General features: G+C 44.6%; 1 protein-coding gene across 2 annotated transcripts in view; it reads left to right on the forward strand.

The window, feature by feature from the left end:
* PDLIM1 (PDZ and LIM domain 1) overlaps positions 1-17804 on the forward strand; it is a 48396-nt gene that overhangs the window by 2390 nt on the left and 28202 nt on the right. Inside the window, exons 1-3 of one of the 2 annotated variants that reach the window (XM_030334463.1) lie at positions 9093-9158; positions 14211-14362; positions 15963-16047. In XM_030334463.1, the coding sequence (XP_030190323.1) occupies positions 9108-9158; positions 14211-14362; positions 15963-16047 (288 nt within the window). In that variant the 5' untranslated portion in view covers positions 9093-9107. Of the gene's footprint in view, positions 1-9092; positions 9159-14210; positions 14363-15962; positions 16048-17804 lie in introns of those variants that run through there. The other variant, XM_030334462.1, reaches the window with a different exon arrangement.

Consider the following 17804-nt stretch of genomic DNA (forward strand, 5'->3'; position numbering starts at 1 on the left):
CTACTTCTTACTTGAGTTGTACCTGGCGGTGAGCCTTCTTACATTTTTGTCTCTGAGATGGGGGTAACCCCAACCGTCGGCTGCCCGTTGAGGAGCGTGAGAGTGCTCAGGGAACAGGAGAGGGGAGGTGTAAGTACTGACAGAGACACACGCCTTCTGGCTGGCCGGCAGGTGCACTACATTTATCATCTGGGGCAGACACACTTTGCTGGTATGGTTTTATACACATAGACTTTGAGTCTCCACGCCAAAGCAAACCATAAAATTAGGCCAGGAGAGGAGCACCTTTCATTTGAATAAATGCGTTTGCTTTCTGTGGCGTGAATTATTCTGGTATTGCCTCCAGTCTTTTGTGAAGCTACTAAAGCTTCCGGATATAACTGTCATCTTGCATGCTTGAAAGGGGTTCTTTTTCTTTTTTGTAATAAAAAAAAAGTCATAAAATATAAATGCATTGGAAACAATTATAAAGTAAATACCTGTATAGTCCCCCACTCAGGACAAGAACTAGAACATTGCCTGTGCTCCAGAAGTGCACCAGACATAATCCTATCTTGACATATGGTAATCACCTCCTTGTTTTTTTCTTTATAGTTTTACCACCTAAATATGTTTCCTGAACACCATAGCTTAAGTTTACCTGTTTCTGAGTGGAATCATACAGAACACATTGTGTGTGTAGTTCTTTTACTCCTCATTGTTTATTTCTATTATTGTGATAAACTTAAAATTTCAATCCAGGTTTTCAACTTTAAATGGGCATGAACCAACTTGCTTCCTCTTCCCAGTTTCTACCCCAAGGCCCCTACTGTGGACTTCGTGATGATCTAGCCACATATTTGCCTCTGTCCTCTGAGATTTTTTTCTCTGTCACTTCCTGCTCCAAATCTACAGTTGTCTCTCCTTAAGGTTCCCCCCCCCCATATCAATATCTTATTTCCTCTAGTTGCTTTCAAGGGAAGCCTTCAGAGAATCCACACCCAGACCGAAATTGCTGCCCAATTTTTGTTGACTGTTTTTCTGTCCCAGCAACTGACAAAAGACAGGAAAGGGTGGGGCCAGAGATAAGGGGGTGCTCTTGGTGGGAGGAGCTGTTATTTGCCTCTTGAGTAAGCCTTTGCTAAGTAAGAGCAGTGTGGTTTTATGGGGAATGCTGTACCCTTTGCTCGGGTGTCCTAAAGGAAGCTCAATGATGGATACTTGGTAGCCAGAGGGTCTTTTCTGATTTTTAGGAGTGTTCTTTTCAGACTGAAGTAGATTTGCATCATGTCCTAAGGGTCGAAAGAGCAGGGCCTGTCAAATTGTGAAAGGCAAGAAGTGTCCATAAAGGCTCACTATATTTTAATAGCCCTTGCCCCGCACCCCTCCTCACCTGGGAAATATTAGCTGCTCCAGCTGACCATGGTTGATCGAAGGAGAGAGGAGGAAGAGGGTCAAAGGGAAAAGCATTTAAGTGCTTTCAATAATTTTTTTTTTTTTTTTTTTTTTAAGTAATCTCTACGCCCAGGGTGGGACTCAGATTGACAACCCTGAGGTCAAGAGTCAGTCACATGCTCTGACTGAGCCCGCCAGGTGCCCCTGGAATAGCACTTAAGCGAATGCTTGAGCCTACTGGCAGGAAATTCACCAAGCAGTGTTGGGACCTTCTGATCAAATACTCTGCCCTTGCCCAACCTTCTGCATGCCAGGATTTGTCTTTAAAGAGGAGAGGGGGAGAAGAATGACGTTCAGGTATTGTAGCGCGGCAAAGGACCAAGAGGAGATTATCACCTAACCGCTGAGGTCACACTCTCCTTGGCTCATCAGGACTGGGAAGAGCACCAAGCAGTTGCTTTTGTGCAGAGAGCAGGGACTGGCGGCTCCTTCCCGAGGATGCCACCCCATTGTTCCACAGAGAGCTTTGCTTTAGGTAATTTGTTTGAATTTACACAATTTTACATTGACTGAACTGCTTCCTTGTAAAGAAGAGGGTAGAAATTGGTTAAAATTAGCAAAGGTGGCTATGTCAGAAAATCAATTTTTAGAGGATGATTTGACTTCCAGTGTGTCTCAGGAAAGCCTGGGGAAAACTGCCAGAACGTCTGTATGGTACCTGGTAGCATGTCCAGGGCGGAGACTCAGGCTGAGCTCCTCTCCAGTCCTGAGCACCACACTGGGTGACCCTGGGCACATTGTTCACCTTCTCTGTGGTTCAGTTATCCATAAAGATAAAATAACAAACCAGCAAACCCACTGGTTTTGTACCCTTTGAACACGAGGGCCTACTTCTTCGCTGTTAAGAAATGTTTCAGCTTTAGGCAATATGGTTTTGGTTGTACCTTCGACTATGAGTTGATTAAGAAAATGTATTCTGAATTCAGAAGTGTTTTCAGATGATTCTGTGTTGTGTTATTCATCTGTGATTATCTGTGTTCAGATGACTCTTGTGTTAATCATGAGATTGGTCTGGCTTCAAAGCCCACAGCCTTAGTCTCTATCTCATAATAATCATTTTAACAGCGGCTAACGTTTCTTGAATGCCCACTCTGTGCTAGGTGTGCACTTGCATTATCTTCTGTGTTCCCCACAACCCATGACACAGAGACACAGGACGCTCCGGCAGTAAATTGCAAAACTGGGATTTGAAACGAGGCAGACTGGCTCCCAGGCTAGCTTTAACCACTGTGTTCTGCCTCTAGATGATCCCTGTCAATATTTCATTGGTGGGAATCTTGGCACATAACTCAGCTCCAAGAAGTGCTAATGGTGGTACAGGTACAATGTAAGGGGTAGGGAGGACCCTCCTGGGCTCCTCACCCCAGAGCCTATCATACCCGTGAGAGTTGGCCGTGGTGACCTTAGCTGTTTTGTGGCCTTAGCCCAGGTGCTCCTGGAGCTCTGAGCATCCCAGAGACCAGCACTTCCCCTCCCTAATCCCCGGAAAAGCCAGAAGCCATGGCCCCACCTGTGAGAATTGACAGTCCAGCTGTGGGATTCCATGACCACGTGGCCAGTGGAGAACAGAAGCACAGAGGATTTGAAGGATTAGAGAGAAGCCTGCCAGGGTGGGTAGGAGGGGATTTGGGGGCAGTTTTTGTGTCAAATGAAGATGACTAGGGATAAACAGATCCACGTTGCTCAGCCACTCATGGGCCTGGAAAGTGGCAGCCAAGCCAAGGCCAAAATGAAACATACCCATGAAAGCCTAAGGGAGAAAAAGGTTATTTCTGTATGGCACTTAGCACCCTGTGTGATTGTCGATGTCGTTAGCCTCATCATGGGCGAACTGGAATGCTCCTCCGTAATTGAGGCCTGCGGTGTGCTTTCACGTACGTGGTACACTGCCTTCTGGGCAAATTCCATAAACCTTTGAAATGATTTCCTGAAGAACACTATGGTCTTGAAGGAGCCCGGGTTCTTGACCAAGGACTGAGAGCCCAGTTTTTATAGATTGGACTACTCCTATTACCACGTGAGACCGTAAGGACATAGGTATGACCTACAGAAGATAAAGATGTCTGAAATGCATATGGATGGATTAAATTCAGATAGGGCCACAAGGTTTTACGTCCATTTCTTTTTTTTTTTTTATTTTTTTTAATGTTTTATTTTTGAGAGACAGAGACAGAGCTTGAGTGGGGGAGGAGCAGAGAGGGAGGGAGACACAGAATCCAAAGCAGGCTCCAGGCCCCGAGCACAGAGCCCGATGCGGGGCTTGGACCCACGAACGCGAGATCATGACCTGAGCCAAAGTCGGTTGCTCAACCGACTGAGCCACCCAGGCGCCCCAACATCCATTTCTTTTTTAAATGAATTGTGAAAAATACTCATGCTTCTGAAGCTGAACCCATACCCATACCCTATGACCAACAATTCTGATAGTTAAATACTCCATAGAATCGTGTCCATATGGGCAGCAAGACACGTGAAGAGTTTTCAAAGCAGCACTATTCACGGTAGCCCCAAACTTGAATAATTCCAGTGTCTAACAACAATAGGATGGATAAACAACTAGTAGTAGAGTTAGAGGACATTAAACACCACCGGCAGTTGTAGGAATTGCAACTGCACAATGACATGAAGGAAACATGTAAAAGGGAAAATACTATGTGATTTCAGTTATGTAAAATTAGGCAAAATTAATCCATGGTGTTAGGAGTCAGGGTCAGGCTAGCAATGGGAAGGTGGTAGGAAGGGCCTTCAGAAGTTCAGTTCTGTTTCTTTACCTAGTGCTCGGTTCGTGGGTGCCCTTTCTGTGTGAGACTCTCTCTATCCAGCTGTGTGTTTATGATTTGTGCACTCTTCTATATGTGTGTTACACTTCAATTAAAAGTTTCTATAAAAACTTTCATGCTTGGGGCATCTGGGTGGCTCAGTTGGTTAAGCGTCTGACTTCAGCTCAGGTCATGATCTCATGGCTCATGAGTTCAAGCCCCACATCGGGCTCTGTGCCGACAGCTCTGAGCCTGGATCCTGCTTCGGAGTCTGTGTCTCCCTGTCTCTCAGCCCCTCCCCCACTCACACTCTGTGTCTCTCTCCCTCAAGAATAAATAAACATTAAAAAAAAAACTTTCATGCTTGTTATAAAAAAAATTAAATAATGTAAAAATGTGGAATGCATAAGGTTAAGACCCCTCCCCACACCCTTCCCCAGTCCTGCTTCCCAGAGGTAAATAAACTCTTGACAGTTTGCTACAAAACTTTTCAGACTTTTCTCTATTCGTGTAACATTTTTAACATCAATGTGCCATGTCATAGTAATTTACATGTCATGTAGACATCATTGCTTTGTACCTTCTTCCTTTTTTTTACTGCAGCAAATCAAAAGTTAAAGACATCTTGATGTCATGGTGAAATGTAGTCTCAGAATCAGCCTGCTCTGGGCTCAAACTCTGTCTTGTTCACTTACTAGCTCTGTGTCCTTGGGCAGGGATAGCCCCTGAAACTTCAGTGTCTTCACTTGTAAGGTAGGGATGATAGTAATTGTCTTCAAAAGACTGTGGTGGGGATTAAGGTGATGTGTATAGAGAGGCCAGCACCATAGTGAACGCCTAGAAGGCATCAGGACGCAGTGCTATTAGATAAATACCAGGGGTGATCTGTCCATTGAGTGCTTATTATAGGCCAGACATTGTTCTAAACTTTTGACACCCGTAATGTCATTTAATCCTCCCAACAAACTAATGAGGTTGCTGCTATTATAAATTCCATTTGATAAGTAAAGAAGCTGAGCTATAGAGAGCACCTTGCCCAAGGTCATGTGGTTAGTCGATGGTTGGGCTTTGGGTTATGGATGGTAATTATTGGAGCGATTTAGAAACACATGGGGTTCATAAAGGCTTGTTTGTGAGATTCGGTGATTTCTTGATAAATTAGGGTGTTCTATTTTTTTTTAACTCCTTTTTAATTTTATTCCTACCTAAGAAATAGTGTTTGGTCTTTCAGACTAGGAGAGCAGTCTCTGAGTTGTCCTTCCTCAGTGTAATAGCTTCCTTCACACTAACCATGAAGTGAAGCTGAATTAAGGCACAACTCATCTACAAGCACCCAAACCCTACTCTGTTGCCTCATTTTGTTGAGAAAATGGTTACAGTGTAACATTTTGAAACTTTCTTGAGGATTTTCAGGGGAACCTGTATAAGCTCCTACAGCTTCTGTGACTATAATGTAGCTTCAAAGTGTGGGCCATACCTGGGTCTACAAAGAAATTGAGTTAAAAGTATGACTTGAGAGTTCAAATTCCACATCTAAATGGCATACTGCAGGGAAGCCTGGGTGGTTCAGTCGGTTAAGCATCCAACTTCGACTCAAGTCATGATCTCACGGTTTGTGAGTTCATTCTTTTTTCTTTTTTTTTTTCCAATGTTTATTTTTATTTTTGGGACAGAGAGAGACAGAGCATGAACGGGGGAGGGGCAGAGAGAGAGGGAGACACAGAATCGGAAACAGGCTCCAGGCTCTGAGCCATCAGCCCAGAGCCCGACGCGGGGCTCGAACTCCCGGACCGCGAGATCGTGACCTGGCTGAAGTCGGACGCTTAACCGACTGCGCCACCCAGGCGCCCCACGGTTTGTGAGTTCAAATCAGGCTTCTGCTGTCAGCACAGAGCCCACTTCGGATCCTCTGTCCCCCTTTCTCTCTGCCCCTCCCCTGCTCATGCATATTCTCTCTGTCTCTCAAAGACAAACAAACAAATAAATAAATAAATGGCATACTGCAGGGTTGGGTGCTGTTCTGTTGCCCACCTCAGAATCTTTTAAATTTATACCCTACTTTGATACAGCCATTAAATCCGTGGAGGTTGACCCTAACGATACATGGCACTGAGACTGAACTTGAATTCCAAATTTCCTTATTCCAGTCTTCTTTTATATAATGCTGAATTATATCATTTATGCTATCTCACCTACTCGTAAGAAGAATTTAAGGTGATTTACAACACACATTTACAATATTTCAACATACACATCATACGGTTTAAAATAAAATTGGACCATAGAAGAGGAAAGAGATGTGCCAGACCTTTAAATCAGATGGTTTCTCTAATTGCATATCACACTGAGCTGTAAGGGTTCTGGCTAAGGCAAAATAGCAACCATGTTGAATGATTCAGCATCTGGAATGAAATTACTTCTACAAAATGAAGTTTGCATATCACCTTCAAGGGTGTTGACCAGCATGATGGAAGCAATACACACACACACACCCATATATACACACGTGTGTGTGTGTGTGTATAAAGATTTTATCTTCAAAAAAAATTTTTTAACATTCATTTTTGAGAGGCAGAGTGTGAGTGGGGGAGGGGCAGAGAGAGAGGGAGACACAGAATCTGAAGCAGGCTCCAGGCTCTGAGCTGTCAGCACAGAGCCCGACATGGGGCCCGAACTCACAGATGGCAAGATCATGTCCTGAGCTGAAGTTGGACACTTAACCGACTGAGCCACCCAGGCACCCCATTTAAAGATTTTATTTCTAAATAATCTCTACACCCAACATGGGGCTCGAACTCAAAACCCCGAGATCAAGAATCACACACTATACTGACTGAGCCAGCCAGGCACCCCTATACGTATGTATGCATGTGGTGCACATATATGTATCATGTATGTGTGTGTGTGTGTGTGTGTGTGTGTATATATATCACGGTATGTATATATTTATATTTATTCTGTTTCAGTAAGAGATAGAGAAATACTCTTCTCATGGATGTTTCTTTCAAGGGCCTTTTGTGTATCTTAATAGGAGTGTAAGCCCTTGAGGTTGTTTCTGGAGGAAGATTTTAGGGTCTGAGTATTTTTTGCTTACCTTGTAACTTCAGGGAGAGAGCTTTAGGGGAAGGGGTAATCAAACCCATGTTTCCAAACTTGATGAGCATCAACATTTTCTGGGAAGCTTTACAAAATGTATAGATTCCCCAGGGGATCTGATGACTGGCCTGCCTGGGAACAATGGCATCATCCTTGCAAATATCAGAGTTTTCCTGAGTTCTTGGTAACATGGCTCCATTTCTGGCCTGAGGTGTAGATACCAGTTCCAAGGGGCAAGGTTAACCGTGTTCTGTGAACATTCAGGAAATTGCCCTATATTCCTGTCCACAGGTGAAAGAACCTTCTGAATAGAAATAATTTTTTTCCTTAGGGAAAAAAAGCTCTGCATCAGAACTGTTTAAACTATTTGGTGACTATTTAGTTAAAATCACTCTCTCTGTCAAAAGGGTAATAGTTCAGTTTGTCATCCAGACTGGAACACTGCTAAAAGTGAAATGGAGTGCTTTTGATAATTAAGCTGGGAAAATAGGTTAGTGTCCTGAGCCAACTAGGGTGTCTCATAATCCTAGCCATAAAGCATTTTACATTTAATTTTGCTTTACGTAACTTTAAAACTAAGCCAGTGATCACACAGACACATTTGCATGAGGGGTCAGGAGGCAACATAAATGAGTTTTGACTTGAGGGTGAGGTAGTAAAAAACTATTAGGTAGCTGCAAGAGTGGTTGGAGGTTTCTGTCTGTTAGTGCACACTCCATGGAGCTGTGAGTTTTCTGATAAGTGGCAACTGGTACCATGTTTCTGTGTCGGGGGTGATAGAGCGTGGCGGGGGGGGAGGCTGTGCCGAATGGAGAGCTCGTGCCTGATCTAAGGGGGAAGAGGCTTCTCAGCCAGTGCTGATTGTTTAGGTCCAGAATTGCCAGATTTCTCACAAGGAGCTGAGAACGTAGAGTTTTGTGTGAAATTTACCAATATATAAATATTGGCGAGTTTTCCATTGTTCGTCAAAGTACAGTCTTTTTAGAAAACAGCAGGGTTCTTACAGCCTGGTCCGTGTTTACGTCTCCAGCATCATCCCCTTTCTCTCCCTTTGCCACTCCACATGCTGTGCCTGTAACTTGCATGCTCTTTCCTGCCTCCCGTAGTGCCTTTACACAGTTTTAAGCAATACCTCCTCTTGGGAGTCTTCCCCGATTCCATCCACTGGCTGTTGTACGTGCCCGTCTCCCTCAAGAGATTGTGAACTCCTTGATGGTACGCACCATCTTTTTCACAGCTGCATCCCAGTGCCTTGTGTGGTTCCCAGAATCTGTAAACAGTAACTTGTATTTCTGGAGCTTGACCATGTGCTCAGCCTGAATGATTTCATGTAATCCTTGTAACAGCCTTCTGGTGTCAGGACTGTTATCACCCATGTCTCCTAGATGAAAAGAGGTGAAATATCCTGCCCAAGGACACTTAGCTTACATGTGACAGAGACAGGACTTGAACCCTGACCGTCTGACTTCAGAAGCCACATCTTTTTTTTTTTTTAAGTTTACTTATTTTTGAGAGAGTGTGTGTGTGTGTGCACGTGTTTATGTGCATGCAAGCAGGAAAGGGGCAGAGAGAGAGGGAGACAAAGGATCCGAAGCAGGCTCTGTGCTGACAGCACAGAGCCCGACGCAGGACTTGAACTCACGAATTATGAGATCATGACCTGAGCTGAAGCTTAACTGACTGAGCCACCCAGGCGCCCCTGGAAGCCACAGCTTAATCAACAAGCTACACTCTCTTTCAGAATGTACTTAAGGAATGGCTGGTGAATGCATGACCGAGAAAGAGAAGACGGGAACAGAGGAGGGATAAAATGGAAACATGCCATTATCACAGAGGAGCAAGGGGTATCTTTTCACTTATGGCCAGCGGGTATGCAAAACATTCAGTTCTGTGTAACAGCTGTGTTTAGTTATTTAGATGTAAATTGAAGAAAGTGGGAGAGCTCCATCGCAGTTCTATTCTGCACCATTTAGAAGTGAAATTAAACTCCTCAAAAACCTTAAGAGCTCAGGAGTCTGGCAGCAAGGCTTTAAAGATGCATCAGGACCTTGCAGTATAGGGTGGTTGTATGGCTTGACCTCTGAGCCAAGTGTCTGCCTGGGGGCTGATGGGTGAGACAGACGTTAAGTGAATTCTGCAGAAAATGGCAGGTTGTTCATTAATGGAAATGGTTGTGCCTAAGCCCATTTGTTCTCATGAAGCAAGAGTGGTGTTGTGTGGTCTCTGGGGAAGAAAGCTGGTAGAGGGTTTTTGAGGATGTCTCTTGAGCTAATGTGTCTGTTTCTTCGGAGGAGTGTACAGGATTGCTTTGTTAGACGTTGAAGCTGACTCCACTGTGAGCTGGTTCTAATGGAATTTGATGGTCAGGAGGAAATTAGAATAGACAGTGTGGGATACGGGGTTAAGTGGATAGACTCTGGAGCCCACCAGCTGCGTAGCCTCATGCAAATAGCTTTAACCCCTGTTCTTTCATTTCTTCAACTGTAAGGATGCAGGTAATACCAGTTAGCTACCTGCTAGCATGGCATGAACACTGATAGGTTAACCCTCGCCAGGTACTTAAACTGTGCCTGACACATAAGAAGCATGTATGAACTGTTGGCTGTTACGATTATGATGAACAGTGTCGGGAGGATGGGAGCTCATCATTCAGGATGGAGACCAACCAGGGTTGTAGACACGGGTCTTCTCCCAGTGCCATGTTCTGATTTGGGTATTTTACTAGGGTGGGGTCACCGGGCCCAGCCCAGTACAGAGCAGCAGATATGTTTGTCCTGGGGCGGAGACGCCCCGGAAGTTTGTGACACCAGTTCCTTGTGCAGGAGGCTAAGGCAGAGGAGTCTTCTTAAATCTGGGTTTCTCTTTGGCTCTGGCAGTTAGGTTGGGAGCATCTCCTGTGGCATCTTGGTAAACAGAAAGGGAATGGAATTTGGAATGAGGGGATGTGCTTTCAAGTTCAGGCTCAAGCCTTTAGCTGTGAGAACTTGAATCATCCATGGCTTCTCTGAATCTCAATTTCCTTATTTGTGAAATTGTCTTTTTTAATTTTTTTTTAAAGTGTATTAATTTTTGAGAGACAGAGACAGAGGGAAAGCAGGGGAGGGGCAGAGAGAGAAAGGGAGACACAGAACCTGAAGCAGGCTCCAGGCTCTGACCTGTCAGCACAGAGCCCGACGCGGGGCTCGAACTCACGTACTGTGAGACCTTGACCTGAGCCAAAGTCAGACGCTTAACAGACTGAGCCACCCAGGTGCCCCTTTGTGAAATTGTCATATGTTGGTGGTGAGGTCATCAAACACTAGATTGAATGTGAAAGGGCTTTGCATTGTTTAAATCCATTTTTTTTTCAAAAGTAAAAGTGATCCGTTTCTCTGTGTGATCTCATCCAAGTCCCAGCTGATGATATTGTCTTGTAACTTTCTGAGATTTCCCTTAGCTTCCCATCAGTTTGTCTTTAAAAAAAAAAAAAAAAATCAGACCAGGAAACGGGGTGGTCAGGGCCCAGTTACTCAGTCTTGGGACTCTTAAGACTGGTTCTAGCTTGTCCAGGACCTGTCGGGATGTACTTAACAAATGCCTCTCCCACAAGACAGTTGGAACCAATGCTGGAAATTCCAGAGTTCTTAGAAGCTGAGCATTTTAAAGTAAAAAAGAAACTTCTGTTTTCATTTTCTCAAGCCTGTCCCTTCCCACCCCACCCATCTCATCATTTTAGTTTTGTGGGTAGTTACATTCCAGGATAGCGCTATTGAGGGAAATGATTATTTGATTCCTTTTGAAATAGCCATTTATGAAAGGGTATAATAAAGCAACATGTTATATATTTAACAACACTAGATATTTTAGATTCAGTCATTCATTGGACAAATATTTATTGAGTGACTACACCAGGCACTGAGGATACCACAGCACAAAAGGCAGACAAAAATCCTGCCCTCACACACCTTACTGTTTAGTAGGCCCTCAGGCATTAAGTCAATAAACCCACAAAATAGATTTACAAATCTAATGTGACAAGTGTCATGAGGAAGAAAAACAGTGTGTTAGAAGGAAAGCGGGGATTTACCTTATATTGGAGGCCAGGGAAGGCCTCTCTGAGAGTGGGTCATTTAAGTGTGACCAGAAGGAAGAGACTAAGTTAATCAGGACAGAGGTTACAGGAGATGCTAAGGCCCTGTGGTTGGAGAGAACTAAGGAAGGCCATGTAGCTAGAGCTTAGTTGGGGAGAGTGGTATGATGAAGGTGAGGAAGGAAGTGTGGTCTGCACGGACCTTGTTAGTGATTCTGGATTTTATCCTAAGGGGTCTCTTTAACGCTATTAGATTTCACACTATTAGATTTTATGATAGATGGGTTCCATCAGGCTGCTCTTTCTGGAGATAGAATTTGCTGACAGAATTATTGCCAATCCCAAACAGAGTAATGCCTGGGGCCATTTTTTTTTAAAGCAAGCTCTATGGCCAGTGTGGGGCTTGAACTCACAACCCTGAGATCAAGAATCGCATGCTACACCAGTTGAGCAAGCTAGGCGCCCAAGGTCTCTTGCTTTTTACAAGCCAGATCTCTGGTAAATAGATGATGGGAAAGCCAGAAAGGAAGGTTAGGAGGTCACGATCCCTGCACTGGCTTCCTGCTACATTCCAGAAGAGTTTTGCCTGATAAAGTCATAGCATGTCTGAGCTGGAAGGGACCCCAAGGATCAAGTCATCCACCCCTTATTCCCTGGGGTCAGGGAACTGTTGGGAGGGATGGGCCATGACGACAGCATCGCACCAGCCATCTCAGAAGGGTCAGTGTTTTCAGATGGGTGAGGGCTGAATAGAAACTGTGGCTACTAGGGCGCCTGGGCTCAGTCGGTGGAGCATCTGACTTCGGCTCAGGTCATGATCTCGCGGTTCGTGAGTTCAAGCCCCACATCGGGGTCTGTGCTGACAGCTCAGAGCCTGGAGCCTGCTTCAGATTCTGTGTCTCCCTCTCTCTCTTCCCCTCCTCCTCCCCCACTCACACTCTGTCTCTCTGTCTCTCTCAAAAATAAGTGAACATTGAAAAAAGAGAAAAAGAAACCATGGCTGCTGAAAACTGCATCAGCCACAGAGGCCTCCCACACAAACCTTGTGTTCTGGTTTGGTGCCTCGAAGGGCCTCTGACCCATGGTGTGGCTTTGTGGAGACACCTGGATGTTCACAGGATCTTCCACGGTGGCTCCAAGGGGAGGCAGGATGCCCTGAGCGCTGGGAGTCTGGGTGTGTTGCCACCACTCTGCTCCCGGGGGACTTGGAATCCCATCAAGGAAGGTCTTTTAATATCACAAGTCATAGACCAACCCTGGGATGACAGTAGTATTTTTAGCACACCTTGGTTTAGAAAATACCTAGTAGCAAACAATTACTCTGTGGTTAGTACTCCTTCTGAATGAGTTTGTACTTCATTCATTGCAATAACATCTGTAGTTCACTTGAAAAATAGCTGTACATCTGTTGGTGTGTGAAGCAGGGTATTTATTCAGTCCACATGTATTGCTGCTCAGTAGGCAAATGGATTTGACAACCCATTGCAGTAATTGACTGGCTTTCCCCAAGCATGGGTGGCCCATAAATTGGGAACTGCTAGTTCAGAAGCATTGGCCTGGAGCACCCAGCTGGCTCAGTCAGAAGACCGTGTGACTCTTGACCTCAGGATTGTGAGTTTGAGCCCCACGCTGGGTGTAGAGATCACTTAAAAACAAAATCTTGAAGGGTGCCTGAGTGGCTCAGTTGGTTAGGTGTCTGATTCTTGATTTCCACTCAGGTCACGATCTCACGGTTCGTGGGATTGAGCCCCGCATCGGGCTTTGCGCTGACAGTGTGGAGCCTGCTTAAGATTCTCTATCTCCCTCTCTCTCTGCCCCTCCCCCGCTTGCTCGTGGTTGGTCGGTCTCTCAAAATAAATAAACATTTAAAAAATAAGTAAAATAAAATCTTGGGAAAGAAAAAAAAGAAGCATTGGGCTGCAGAAAACCAGCCACCTATAGGAAATGATCCTAATTGTAATCAACTTCTCAGTGGGAGGAAACAGACCATGTAAGCCGCACCACCATATTTTAAAGTATTCTTTATTGCTTTTTTTTAATTACGAGAATAATTCAAGATCATTGTAAAAGCCAAAAACATTATACAAATGTATAACTGTGAACAATTTTGTGTGAAGTGTTCCAATTTGTTCTGTGCATAAATAAGATTTTTATAGAAATAAATAGGATGTCGCTATGCATTATGTTCTGTGTGTGTGTGTGTGTCTGTTTAAATGTTTATTTATTTTTGAAGGAGAGAGAGTGCAAGCAGGGGTGGGGCGGAGAGAGAGGAGACAGAGGATCCGAAACAGGCTCTGTGCTGTCAGCACAGAGCCTGACGTGGGGCTCGAACTCACGAACCGTGAGATCATGACCTGAGCCGAAATCAAAAGTCAGACGCTTAACCAACTGACCCACCCAGGCATCCCTATGTGTGTGCATGTTTTTAACATAGTTGGTAACTTATTTTAAGGAAGCAACAAGATTGAGTGGGAAGAACATTGGGTTTGGGTTCTGGCTCTGTAAATATACTAGTTGGATGATTAGTAATACAGTGATAAACTAGTTGGGTGATCCCAGGTAAATCACAGATCTTTCTAAGCCTCAGTGTCCTGGTCTCTAAAATAGGGACTGACATTTGTCCTCTCTTAGAAGGTTGTCGTAAGGATCCAACGACACGGTATATTGAAAAGGACTCTTTGTAAAGCATGTGTATTGCATGGATATAAAGGATTATTATTATTTAAAGTTACGATTTCAGCCCTTTTCCCCTTTGAAGTGCTCTGATCAGTGACTACTTACACCAGTGGTCATTTACTCAATGGTTTCCTTGGAGACGAATAGGAACTAACCTACTCTTCCCTTTTTTCCAGGTCACTCCCGGAAGCAAGGCTGCGATGGCTAACCTGTGCATCGGAGATGTAATCACAGCCATCGATGGGGAAAACACCAGCAGTCTGACACACTTGGAAGCTCAGAACAAAATCAAGGGCTGCGCAGACAACATGACTCTCACGGTCACCAGGTAAGGCGTGGAAATGCTCCTTCTTCGCCTGCAGGCTGCTTGTGGGAAGGTCCACCGCACCTGTCCCAGATCCCCTCCGGCCCAAGCCCTGTGCCCTGCGGCAGGCCAGCAGGTCTGTGGGATTGGGGTTTCCTCAGGTTTTTCTTTTTCCTCTTGCATTTTCCCAGTGTTTCTTATAGTGTGGGCGTCTCTCTCCAGGAGCTCTGCGTTTTCACTTGCTCCAACACAACCAACCAAAACTTTGAGGAAGTCAAATCAGTTAAGCAGTCACCTATGACGAAATGAAAATTTCTTCTCAGATACCATGGAGAATCTACTTAGGATGCTGCGAGCATCACACCATGTGAAGCCGGGGGTACCACCCCTGGAGGTTACAGTGGCAAAGAAAGATACCAAGACGTTAGACAAAGTGCCGCGTGTAAGCTTAAGTGGTACGAGAAAGGATAGTTGAATGTTCTCAACGGGTCTGGTCGCTGCTTGAGGAGAGCACTTGGGCTTGGGAGTGGTCACTGGGGTAGAATTCCCATTCTGTTTCTGATTAGTCTTGGGCGGGGGTGGGGGGCGTTCCTGCAAGGGCTGGATGTCAGGAGAGATTTGGTTTAATATTTGCTGGCTCCCTCTTTCCTGTTGGATCAAGTTCACATTCCTCATTCTGATCTTCTGCTTACCTGCTGTTTAATGCAATTAACCTTGGCTTCCACTGCTCTTCATCGTGGGCCCTTTGCTCAGGTTCTTATCTGAAATAGGTTTATCGCTTTTCTACCTTGTGCTGTAGGACTAGTGGGAGGACCAGGTGTAGGGCAGGAGGTCAGAATATTTCATATATGTTAGAGCCCTGCCCCTATAGGAGGCCCCCAACATGGGGCTTGAACTCAAGAACCTGAGATCGAGAGTCACCCCACACCACTTTTTCTATCCCCTCAAAAGCATGTTTGTCCCTCATTCTCCTCTCCATTTCTACCTCCAAGTCCTTTCCAAGACACTCATTCATTCATTTTTTTTTTTTTATTCATCTACCAACAAATTCAACAGGTGTATCTTGTATCTGGCCCTGTGCTTGGCAGTCTAACAATACAGGATACGCATAAATGTTCTATTTCATTCTACACTAATGAAAGCTTAGACTAGACTGAGGTTTATGCTATGTGATCAGTACAAAGAAATCCTTTGCACACTCAAGAAGGGAGGCATCACTTTTATTTGGGCCAGCCAGCCTTCACACTTGGTGAGTCAGTTCCCCAGTCTGGCTCAAGAACACTGGGAGGGGTAAAGGAGAAGCTCTTTCTGTCCCAACAGAGGTAGGCCATGTGAGGCTGCTCGGGACCGTAGAGGAGGCTGGTGTGGCTGGGGGTCAGCGACACAGTGCAATGATGGAGGGTGAGGCTGGAAGAGGTCTGCACCACATGGGAAGCCATCAGACGAGACGTCATCAGATGGGTGCTTTGGGAAGATCACACTCATAGCAAACAGAGGGGAAGGCGAGTGGCAGGCAGAGTGTTAGTTCAGAGCGCAGAAGTCAGGCAGCAGTGGGCATTTTCCCGTCCTGTTTTTAGTATATGTGACTTAGCATGAATGAAACAACATTGTCAATGTGTTGCAGATCTGAACAAAAAATCTGGTCTCCCCTGGTGACAGAGGAAGGGAAACGTCATCCGTACAAGATGAATTTAGCCTCTGAACCCCAAGTAAGTACTTGTTCACCGTTGCCACTGCTCCTGTCTTGTCTTCCTTTGACACAACTGTTTGGCCTGCCCTGGGGGCCTGGGCCAAGGTCAGGAGAGCCCTCCACAGACAACCCTGGGACCTGGCTCTTGTTCACTTCTTCCCGTAAGGGAACGCGGGAGGAAAGAGCTGGAAAGCCCCAAGGCAGTGACGCCAGGGCCAGGGCTGGACACAGAGTGTAGGAAGCGATACAGGAAGCGGGTGGAAGCTTTCCTGTGCAGAATAGGGTGGCAGGACTGCATCAACTAAAGGAGCTGGCTCAGCTCACTGTGGATTTCAGATACATGTGAATCATACCAGGCATGAAAATCAGTGTGGGTCCTGAGGTCTAGAATCTGGAGGGGAATCAGAATCGTAACCCTGCCTCTCCTCCCCAGAGCCCACTCTCTTGTTTCCATGAGCCTTGCAACGGAAATCTCCATTTTTATTTCACTGAGACCCTAAAATCGCTAAAATAAAGTGCACTTCAGACTGAAACTGCTAGGCGGTCAGTGCACAATTTGTCAGCCGAATAGAATTTCCGAGGACGGTAAACTGTCTAAAGATCCCATATTTGTAAACAAATCGATTGTAAGTGATTTTCTTTCTTTCTTCCTTAATTGCGTCTTCTAAATTATCTACAATGAATGGGTATTCTTTTGAAATAAGGGGAGGGGTACCTGGCTGGCTCAGTCGGTTAAGTGTCCAACTGTTGGTTTCACTCAGGTCATGATCATGCAGCTTTGTGAGCTCAAGCCCCTCATCGGGCTCTGTACTGACAGCACAGAGCCTGCGTGGGATCCTCTCTCTCTACCTGTCCCCTACTCATGCTGTCTCTGTCTCTCTCAAAATAAATAACTAAACTTGAAAAAAAAGTGGAAAAAACTTAAGAATGTTTAGAACATTTTTGTAAAATTCCTTGTGCCTGACCTACTTTCTACAAAGTGTGTATCTTGGATAAATTAATTATTAATAACAAGTTAATAAATAGGGGCTCCCAGCTGAGTCAGTGGAACATGTGACTCCTGATCTCAGCGTTGTAAATTCAAGCCCCATGTTGGGTGTAGAGATTACTTGATTTAAAATCTTAAAAAATAAATAATAAGTAAATTGAGAATGGCTTTTGAAAACTTCTCTTAGACTGATGTGTGATTGTTATACATTTAACCCCAGCTGAAGATTTGAACTTTAATTTTTTTTCCTAAAAAAATTTGGGACACAACTTACTTTTTATGATGAATCAAGATACAATAAAAAGGTAGCACATAACTAGATCTCCTTTATACATGACAGAAGCTTCTATGAAAATGAACTCACAAAGTATGTTGGTGTGAATAAATGAATGGTTGTTTGTAAGTCATGTTTTCTCAAAGGTATCCATTAAAATTTCTGAAATGTAGGCATACAGCATTTTTTTCATTAATATAATAAAAATCATACTCAAGAAATCCTTAGAGTTACATCAAGGACAATTTTGAATCTGGCATTTCAGAACTGGCATGAACGTGTTCAGCTCCTATAAGGAAAGCTCATAAAATGGCACTCAATTGTAAACTGGCAGTTGTAAAAAAGTTCATTTTTTTAAGTTTATTTATTTATTTTTAGCAATCTTTATACTCAACATGGGGTTCGAGCTCATGACCCTGAGATCGAGAGTTGCATGTTCTTCCTACCGAGCCAGCCAGACTCCGCGTGCAAACTAATTTTAAATGCGCCACTGTTAATTCCAGTTTCCCAAGGC

The sequence above is a fragment of the Lynx canadensis genome, chromosome D2 (assembly GCF_007474595.2).
Source record: "Lynx canadensis isolate LIC74 chromosome D2, mLynCan4.pri.v2, whole genome shotgun sequence".
Lineage (NCBI taxonomy): Eukaryota > Metazoa > Chordata > Mammalia > Carnivora > Felidae > Lynx > Lynx canadensis.